Source organism: Carassius carassius, chromosome 20 (genome assembly GCF_963082965.1).
Source record: "Carassius carassius chromosome 20, fCarCar2.1, whole genome shotgun sequence".
Taxonomy (NCBI): domain Eukaryota; kingdom Metazoa; phylum Chordata; class Actinopteri; order Cypriniformes; family Cyprinidae; genus Carassius; species Carassius carassius.
The window spans coordinates 13,497,303-13,507,382 of record NC_081774.1 but is presented as its reverse complement, the minus strand read 5'-3'; the positions used below and the strand labels follow the sequence as shown (position 1 = coordinate 13,507,382).

At 34.3% G+C, this 10,080-nt stretch overlaps 1 protein-coding gene across 1 annotated transcript in view; it reads right to left on the bottom strand.

Moving 5' to 3' along the window:
- Window positions 1–7,722: 7,722 nt before the first annotated feature.
- Window positions 7,723–10,080, bottom strand: part of LOC132096397 (amphiphysin-like) — a 37,871-nt gene continuing 35,513 nt past the window's right edge. The window contains exons 24-25 of the mRNA XM_059501721.1: window positions 9,060–9,161; window positions 7,723–8,973 (exon numbers count right to left, since the gene is read on the bottom strand). Coding sequence (XP_059357704.1) covers window positions 8,869–8,973; window positions 9,060–9,161 — 207 coding nt within the window. The 3' untranslated portion in view covers window positions 7,723–8,868. The remainder of the gene's footprint in view (window positions 8,974–9,059; window positions 9,162–10,080) is intronic.

Genomic DNA, 10,080 nt, shown 5'->3' with positions numbered 1-10,080 from the left:
CCAAATTTGTCTTATTTTGTTGAATATTTTTTTCCCATTTAGTTCTGCCCTTCGTAAGCAACAGAATATACTTGTACTTTTCCCGGTACACAAATTAAGTACAATTTACCTTGATCTTCAAATTCCAAAAGTTTTCACCCCCAGCTCTTAATGTATCGTGTTTCCTTCTGGAGCATCAGTGAATGTTTGAATCTTTTTAAATAGTTGTGTTTGAGTGCCTCAAATGTCCTCAGTGTGAAAATATGTATCTCAAAATCATACAGTCACTGCTGGAAAGGGTTCAAATATGCAAAGATGCTGGAAAACTGAAGAATCTGCACGACCTTAAAGATTTTTCTGAAGAACGCTGCTCAGTTTAACGGTTCAGTACAAACAAGGGACTCATGCACAACCATCACAAAACAGAAAGACAGTCGTGGATCATCAGGTAACAGCACACAGTATTGAGAACCAAGGGTTCCCAAACTTTTGAGTGGGGTTATTTTAATAATTTCAGCAATTTTTTTGTCTTGTGGACTAAATGTTAACATCTTTTATGTACAATATCTTACTCAGGACAGTACTAAATAAAAAATAACATGCATTTAGTATGATCTCTCTTATTTTTTGAAAATTACTCACATTTTCACAGATTCTGCAAGGGGTGCCCAAACTTTCGAGCCCCACTGTACATTTGGTTCATAGGTTCAAGACTTGTTGAATAATTCATATGTTTGTGATATGTCGGTCATGTCTCTGGAACTTATGCAGAGCTTAATTTTCATACATTTTCATTCTTAATTGATACAGAACTTAAGTGAAAGTCAGGACACTGCTTTTGCCACAATTTATTTTCACCACAGAAGGACAACTGATATTTCAAGCAAGCTCTTCATCAAATTTGAAGAAATTACAAAACCATAATCCCAATATAAATGACAAATATTTCATGTACAGTATGTCTCAACATCTGTTGAGATACACATAACAAATATGTTATACATTTGACACATTTGGAGTTACCTTGGAAGCCATCTTTAAACAAATTTTAAGAGATCCACCTTTTTCTTTTAATATATGTGAAATATAGCAAAGCTTAAGGTTTGGTCTTTTATAGTGAGGTTGATATTAATGTATGGGGAAAACAAAACATCTGGAAAAAACAACAACAAACAAAATAGGAAATACACCCATAAAACATACAGGCCAGATATATATTTGTTTTAATTTTTATTTTTATTTTCAGGCTGGTATTAGCCTATTAATCATGAATATGATGCAATGTTTATTTTACAGCGAGTATCCTTTTTTATTTAGCTTTGGTTTTGCTAATAGCTATAAATTATTTTATCAAATGTTTTCTGTAAAATAATGAGAATTTCAAGTGTCCAATTACTTTTAGGTGCCATTATATTAGGATTATTAAGGTCTGATTTGATTATAAAGGTATTAACCTATTTTAAACTTTAAACCTCCATTATGAGAACAACAGTGCACAAGTTAATGAGTGTCATTGATTTGGTTATGCAAGATGATAAAGTTGATAAAATCCTTACAGTTACACACATAAGTTTGATGATGTCATTTCCTGATGTGGTGCTCTGATAAATGTCTGTGCTCTTTTTCTTAATGTGAAACAGCTGCATTTCTACCACACCTGACTGATATGTATGATATCTCATCTTAAATATATATGCTTTTCATCTTAAAGCTGAAAATCCTATTTTACGGTTCAGTGGCACCATCCTCTGTTGGAGATCTGCATGTTAAACAAACTTTAACTTCAAATGTCACAAATATGCTCTTCAGAATGCATGTTGGACTCATTGGAAAATCTTCTTGCATTACTTTCAAATTCTCTTTTTTTTCACACATAAAAAATCAGCTCTAAGAATATCACATTTATAGGAGAGTGAAACCTAATGAATGTTGTATAATGACAATATCCTTAAGTTAATGTACAGTAGGCTACAGGTGCATCTCAATAAATTAGAATGTCGTGGAAAAGTTAATTTATTTCAGCAATTCAACTCAATTTCAAATTGTGAAACTCATGTATTAAATAAATTCAACACACATAGATTGAAGTAGTTTAAGTCTTTGTTTTTTTTTTTTGGTTGTGATGATTTTGGATCACATTTAACAAAATTCCACCAATTCATGATCTCAACAAATTAGAATACTTTATAATACCAATAATAATAATAATAATAATAATAATAATAAAACATTTTAAGTGAATTGTTGGCCTTCTGGAAAGTATGTTAATTTACTGTACATGTACTCAATACTTGGTAGGGGCTCCTTTTGCTTTAATAACTGCCTCAATTTGATGTGGTATGAAGGTGATCAGTTTGTGGCACTGCTGAGGTGGTATGGAAGCCCAGGTTTCTTTGACAGTGGCCTTCAGCTCATCTGCATTTTTTGGTCTCTTGTTTCTCATTTTCCTCTTGACTATACCCCATAGATTCTCTCTGGGGTTCAGGTCTGGTGAGTTTGCTGGCCAGGCATACCATGGTCATTTAACCAACTTATGGTGCTTTTGGCAGTGTGGGCAGGTGCCAAATCCTGCTAGAAAATTAAATCAGCATCTTCAAAAAGCTGGTCAGCATTTCTTGGTAAACGGGTGCAGTGACTGTGGTTTTCAAAAAAACACAATGGACCAACACCAGCAGATGACATTGCATCCCAAATCATCACAGACTGTGGAAACTTAACACTGGACAACAACTTGGGCTATGAGCTTCTCCACCCTTCCTCCAGACTCTAGGACCTTTCCAAATTAAATACAAAACTTGCTATCCTCTGAAAAGAGGACTTTGGACCACTGGGCAACAGTCCAGTTCTTCTTCTACTTAGCCCGGGTAAGACGCCTCTGACGTTGTCGGTTCAGGAGCTGCTTAACAAGAGGAATACAACAACTGTAGCCAAATTGTTGACACGTCTGTATGCCTTGACCCCAGCCTCAGTCCATTCCCTGTGAAGTTCACTCAAACTCTTGAATCAATTTTGCTTGACAATCCTCATAAGGCTGCTGTTCTCACTGTTGGTTGTGCATCTTTTTCTTCCACACTTTTTCCTTCCACTCAGCTTTGTTAAAATGCTTGGATACAGCACTCTGTGAACAGCCAGCTTCTTTGGCAATGAATGTTTGTGGCTTACCCTTCTTGTGAAGGGTGTCATTGATTGTCTTCTGGACAACTGTCAGATCAGCAGTCTTCCCCATGACTGTGTAGCCTAGTGAACCAAACTGAGAGACCATTTTGAAGCCTCAGGAAACCTTTTGAATGCGTTTTGAGTTGATTAGCTGAAGAACCAAAGACTTAAACTACTTCAGTCTGTGTGCATTTAATTTATTTAATTGAGGAATTTCAAAATATGAGTTGAATTACTGAAATAAATGAACTTTTCCATGACATTGTAATTTATTGAGATGCACCTGTGTGTGAATGTTTTCACTGTGGTTGTTTGAGTCCCAGTATAGGCACAGAAGAAAACGGCAGCATGAATCAGTTTTGTGTTGCTCAGTTTTAGGTTATAAAGCTGTGTTCTGTCCACAAAGAAGCAATTTGCTAGGGGATTGTTGGTATCATGAATAAAGCTGCCGACTGCACTGATATACAGTATAGTAGCCTTGCCAGGGATGCACCTCTCACTATACAGTATATCCATAATTGGATTGAAAGAACATTAAGGAAAGGCCTCTAACAAATTTCATCGATATGTCATTTCTTTCTTTCTTTCTTTCTTTCTTTCTTTCTTTCTTTCTTTCTTTCTTTCTTTCTTTCTTTTTTTAAATAAAATAAAATGTCTGACCCATTTGTCTTGCTAAGTGGATTAGCTAGCTATTTTTTTTACTGTACAATATTACCATACAATATAATATACATAATAAATATAAACAATATTTTCACACTTTTTGGAGACTTAATAAAGCTTAATAAAAATATTCTGTTCCATCAATTGTTTAAGTGCTTTTTTCTTCACACATCACATCTCATATTTTTCTTCTTTGCCTTTGTCTTTTTTGTAACCATGTCCATAAATATTTAATAGAGCTTTATTATGGGCAAACATGTTGATTGTGAAAGCAGTTAGCCACAGCTTTTTATACTATATAAAATAAAATGAAATAATTGTCAATATAGTTATTATGATTAAGATTTAAACAAATGTAAAATGATTAAGATGAAATGATTGAAAAATAAGATTGAGTTGTGAAACTGTGACACGTTCAATAAAAGGAAAACCTATTCAAAAAGACATTTTAGAAAAATTTTAATTTTAATGTAAGACATATAACAATAAAGTAATAACTTGTGTTGAAACAAAATCACATTTTAATTAGCATAATATTATTTATTATTGTTAATAGTCAATATGGTACAGTGGCCTGTCTAGCAAACATTGTACACTTTGGTTCTTTCTTCTGAGACAATAGTCCTACACTTTTGGAACATTTAACCTATTTCTTTAATTAAATCTTGACAACAAAAAGCAAAATCACAGTTAAATTATGTCTAATGTCTCCTCCTTGCTGCTGTTCCATATAAATGCCCTTTGGTGATGAAAGCAGGTTTTTGTAATGATTTCCTCTCATAGTTAGCACTGTGTTATCTCCACTCCAGCGCGCGCAGTAATAATATCCCTCATCATCGCGCTCCACTTTTGAGATAGTCAGTGCCACTACATCACCGCTCACCGTTCCAGAAAATTTACGGGAGATATCGGTGTCTCTTGTGGCCTTTGACGAACCAGCTTCGAAATACATTAATCGTTTGAGAGCTCCGTTTAGTGGAGCTCTGTACCAGTGGACAACGTTGGACTGAAGGGTCGATGTATCCACTTTGCATTGGATTCGAGCTGCTCTACCAATTGCCTTCATTATCACAGGATCAAGGTGCGTAATTTGTCCATTTATACAATCTAAAACCATAAGAAACCATTAAAATGCGTTGAGTCTATAGCCTACATGCAATAAAACACTTATATTAGCCTACATTAAACACAAGAACCCACTAAATAAAAGCTCAAGAACCGCAGTTGCTGCTTAAGCGTTTTCTGTTAGCTGTAGCTCTACTTGTAGACATAGCTATACAACAAAAACCTTTGCGTTTAAAATGTTTTCAATATAACTGTATAAATATAAAATATATAAAAGTCACTGAAAATACCACGAAATAATTGGAAATGCCTTTTTAAAATGAAACAACAACTGAATAATAGCAAGTTATTGTGATTGAGAAATGTTTATAATTATAAGAGAATAGGCTACTAAATTCTCACCGATTAAGACTAGACACAACCCAAATGTTATCATTACAGACAGTGCCATGTCTACATCTGTCGTCCAGGAGTCTGAAGAATTATGAAGTGCATCAATGATGATGGCCTTGTGGTTTCCTCTTTGCACATATCTCGTTGTCATTACTACCACAAGAAACAATCTAAAACAATATGTACAATGATGGGTGATGGTAAGCGACTTTCATTTAACATGTGCAATTTAAAAGAACAATAGGCTAAGCTTTGGGTTATAAAGCTATCTCTTTCTCAATAGCACCCTTCTTTTTTCTTTGCTAAAATGTATGGATTCAAATGTTAAGAGGTTTTGAATAAAACTATTAAAATAATATTAATAATAATAATGATAATACTGATATTATTTGTAAGAAACTGATACACTAAAATCTATTTTAAATGATACTATTCATGCAGTTAGACTGTTTATTTAGTAATCCAGCTTTTGTAACTTGTGCAATGCTTTTCAAATTATTTGACAGCTCAAGTGAGACGCTTAAAGTCTGCAAACTGCTGCTACCAGAATTTATTTTCACCACACAAGGACCAGTGCTATATTAGTATCACTAAGATTTTTATGTACTTTCTTAATTTTGTTGTTATTCTGTCAGTTTTATTCATTTTTGTTTGTCTTTATATGCTTTTATTCATATTTATTTCAGCTTTAGTTTGAGATATTTTATTACACAAAATTAAACTAAATTAAAAATTACCAAAGTTGCCTTGGCTGAAATAAAGTAAGCGTGTTTTAAATTGAATTTTATTTTAGTGTTGTTGTTTTTTCAAGTATTTTAAGGAACAAAAAATTAGAAATATTTTATAATTTAAGTGTATAGTTAACTATAATAACCCTGACAATTGATATTTCAAGCAAGTGCTTCATCAAACTGAACATTACAAACACTTAAATACCCATAATCTCTAGACAAGTAACAATGACATGTTTCATCTTTTAAAAAAATGTTGACACATGTTACAGATTAGATACTCTTGCAATATTCCAAAATCACAAATCTAAATATAGTGTGTACAAAAAAAACAAAACAAAACAAAACAAAAACCTATTAGAAACATGTATAATGTGTCCATTAACACTAGGGCAATTGTAATTAAACAGATCAAAATAAGATCATCCACCTAGCCTGTGCATACAGCTCAAGTCAAATTGAGAAGTTAAACAGACCAGGCCATGTCATCTGGCGCAGCACCCCATCACTCTCCTTCTTGGTCAAATAGCCCTTGATGCCTTCAGTGTGACTCTACAATTTTCATAGTCATGAAAATAAAGAAAACTCTTTGAATGAGAAGGTGTGTCCAAACTTTTGGTCTGTACTGTATATATATGTACATACATACATACACACATACACACACACACACACACACACACACACACACACACACACACACACACATATATATATATATATATATATATATATATATATATATATATATATATGCATGTATGTATCTGTGATTATGATGATATTAATAAATGAAGAAAAAATTAAAATTAAAAAAACTGACAGCCAGATGTTTTGTACACTAGTATAGTACAGTAACGATAGACATGATACAAAATTTCAATATTTCGAACATACAGAAAGTGTCTGAGTGTCAAAAATTGGTTCTGTCTTAATTTTTAAAAGTGTCTCTTGTAGCAAAGTTATTTTGTAAAATGTTTTCTGAAAACATAATTGCTTAATTTTTTATTTAATTAAAAACTTTTTTAAGACTAACAATCAGACATTTTGTCTAACTATTGATCTGTGGTGTATTTTATTGACAGGGTATTTGAGGGTATAGTAGTCTAGGATTACTAAGATTCTTAAAATATAACAATGTGTGGTTACATTTAATTTGATACCAGATTTTGCTGAAACTTTACATTAGGGTCTCAGCTGTTAACATTAATTCATACAGTGAGCATATATATTTTGCATTTATTAATGTTTTAAGGTTAAATTATAAAAAAAATACAATTATTAATTGATGTTCATGTTACTTCAAAGTAATAGACTAATAGTTTACAAAAAAGTAAATTAAATTAACAAGAACTAAGATTAATACATGATGTAAAAGTATTGTTCATACTATAAGTGTCTTTGTTCAGACAGCTTCACATTGATAGCGCAAAATTTCATTGGAAAAGGAGAAATGTACCTAAAGATAGATAAATGTCTCCCCCTTGCGTTAATTGGATGTCTTTACAAAACATAATAAATATATATATATTTTACATATATATATATATATATATATATATATATATATATATATATATATATATATATATACCAACCTAACTACACTGTTTTCAAATGCACTACCCTAATTCTAAATCAAGATATAATTAATTTGCGTGCCTATACCAGCATGTAAATATGATATTTATACTGTTTGATGCTGTTTCCATTCGTGAAAATGAACCACAATTCATATGAACTATTCTTTATTCAATTTACAGATAAATTAGCACAGATATGTACATCACAGGAATGCTCTACAGTGAGCCTTACAATACGAACACAGGAGTGATGCTGTTTTTCTGTTTCAGAACCAAACAATGAAGACAATGATTACTCTATCAACCAATTACATATATTGCATATTTTTTTTTAGATATCCCACCCCAAACTTTCCCGTTCATCATTGGCTTAAAAAATATAAACTTGAATAAATACAATTTCTCCAAACATAAAACATCATTCACAAATTAATATTTCCACGTCCATATTCAAGGATAAATTCTGCATTTATGTCTTTGTGAATAAAATACACATAATGTCTGTAATTATAGGGAGCTACATGTTGTGGTTTGCAAAGCTGTATTAGCCAGGTGCAAAATTTCAGATTTCTTCTCACAACATTTCTCATGCTGTAAACTCAACACATATCCATATTCATCAAGAGGACTTTGATTAATTTGGCATAAACACTGAAAGTCTCGGCCATAAACTATGTCAATATCAAACATATGCCAAATACCACCACCACAGCTGCGCACGGCCAGCCGTGAAACTACAGAGAACACTAACGATGATGCAATGTCACATTTATATCTGAGATATCTCAAAGAAAACACCTAAGTTTTGTGTAACACTTAGAATGGTTAAATAGATCATATCACTACAAATTCTGATAAAATTAGCTGCAGAGCAACAAAGTCAATACAATACACTTGGTGCAGAGAGGAGAGGGTTACTTTTTTGTCTTTGGAGGGGAAACTCTCACTTTATTTCTTCTTTAGACAGACAGGGATTACATGTGGAGGTCACCAGAGTTCCAACAAAGCACACATCAATTCGTTGCTGCTCACAGGTAAACAAACAAAAACAGGGATTTTATCTTGGTTTGCGAGAAAAGGTTGCTCATACTATTACGTCATGCTTGGTTATTTTCTTTATGCTCTGAGTAGGTATCTGTGTCTCCTTTTGCTTCGTTTAGTCGGTTGTCTTATTTCCTCTTATGTGGTATTTGCCTAGTCTGACTGACAGCTGTCATCAGTACTTTAGACTTCACGGTGAGTGGCTCTGTCTGCAAATGTCCAGATCCATGCGCCTTCTGAAGACACGCTCAACCCATTTACTCCAGACGCTGTGTAAAGTTTTCAGGAAACAGTCCTTGTTGAGCCGAGCAGCCATGCTGTAGCCAGTCGCTCTCTCTGATGCCAGTGAGCCAGCCGGCATCCTGACGAATGATCAAAATGAGCATCAAAATCAGGTTATGATTATCATAAGAAAAGAGAATAATTCAAGACAAATCATATAGCCTACCTGATCTTCAGTAAGCTCTGTGGGTAGTACCAAAACAATGTCTCCTTTCTTCAGCTCCAGTTCGTCTGTGTTTGCTGCTTCAAAATCATGCATCGTTTCAACCTATAAGACAGCATAAGAATATGAAACGTAATGGACATTAAAGCTCTTTGTTCATTTTCACAACACGGCTCTCTAGAATACATTATTCTGGTGTGTCAATAGCGCCATCTGGCGGTCACGTGTTTCCATTGATCAAGTACTCCTCGCTGCAGACTGTAGCACGGTGACGTCACGTATGTACGTGATGTGTGTTTACCACGCATGCGCAATAACGTATATGTATTTACCAGGGGGGCAGGGTTTCATATTTTTTTGAAGCACCCCTGGGCGCCGGCATTGGCTAGCGGACCCCCACCTGCTGTTAGCATTCCATTGACTCCCATTCATTTTGGCGTCACTTTGATAGCGAATAACTTTACATCTGAGGCGTTTAAAGACTCCATGTATAAAAGGCTCCATTACCTTGTATCTTACGTTATGGCCCCGTAGAAGCAGTTTTTGTAAAAAATAGGCTAACGATTGCGTCATAAGCAGCGACTCTCTGTCGCACAGTAGAGAAATTACCGTATGGACAGGAGGAGAAGCTCGGAGGCAATCTTTTACTGTCTATGAGGCTATCGGGGGGACGCGGAGGCATAAAGTCGAGGGAGATAATTAATCAGAATACTTACCAAAGTTTGCTCCTGTTCACACTCGCCTTCTCTGGAAGATTCGGTGGGTGATTCAGATTTCTCTTGGCACAGCGATTAGAAGACTTACAAGTTGCTCACGTGACATCTACGTCATCAAGCTCAGTTTGAGTCTGCGCAGTACGCCCGACCCCCAGGAAGTGTGTGCTACTATTTGACTTCACTTGTCTCCGTTGAATCCAATGGGGTCGCTGTGTCCATTTCTTTTACTGTCTATGGTATTTACCGTAAGTACGATTATGCACCGTACTGACTGTCATTAATGCGCATATCCAGGTTCATTCACTTCC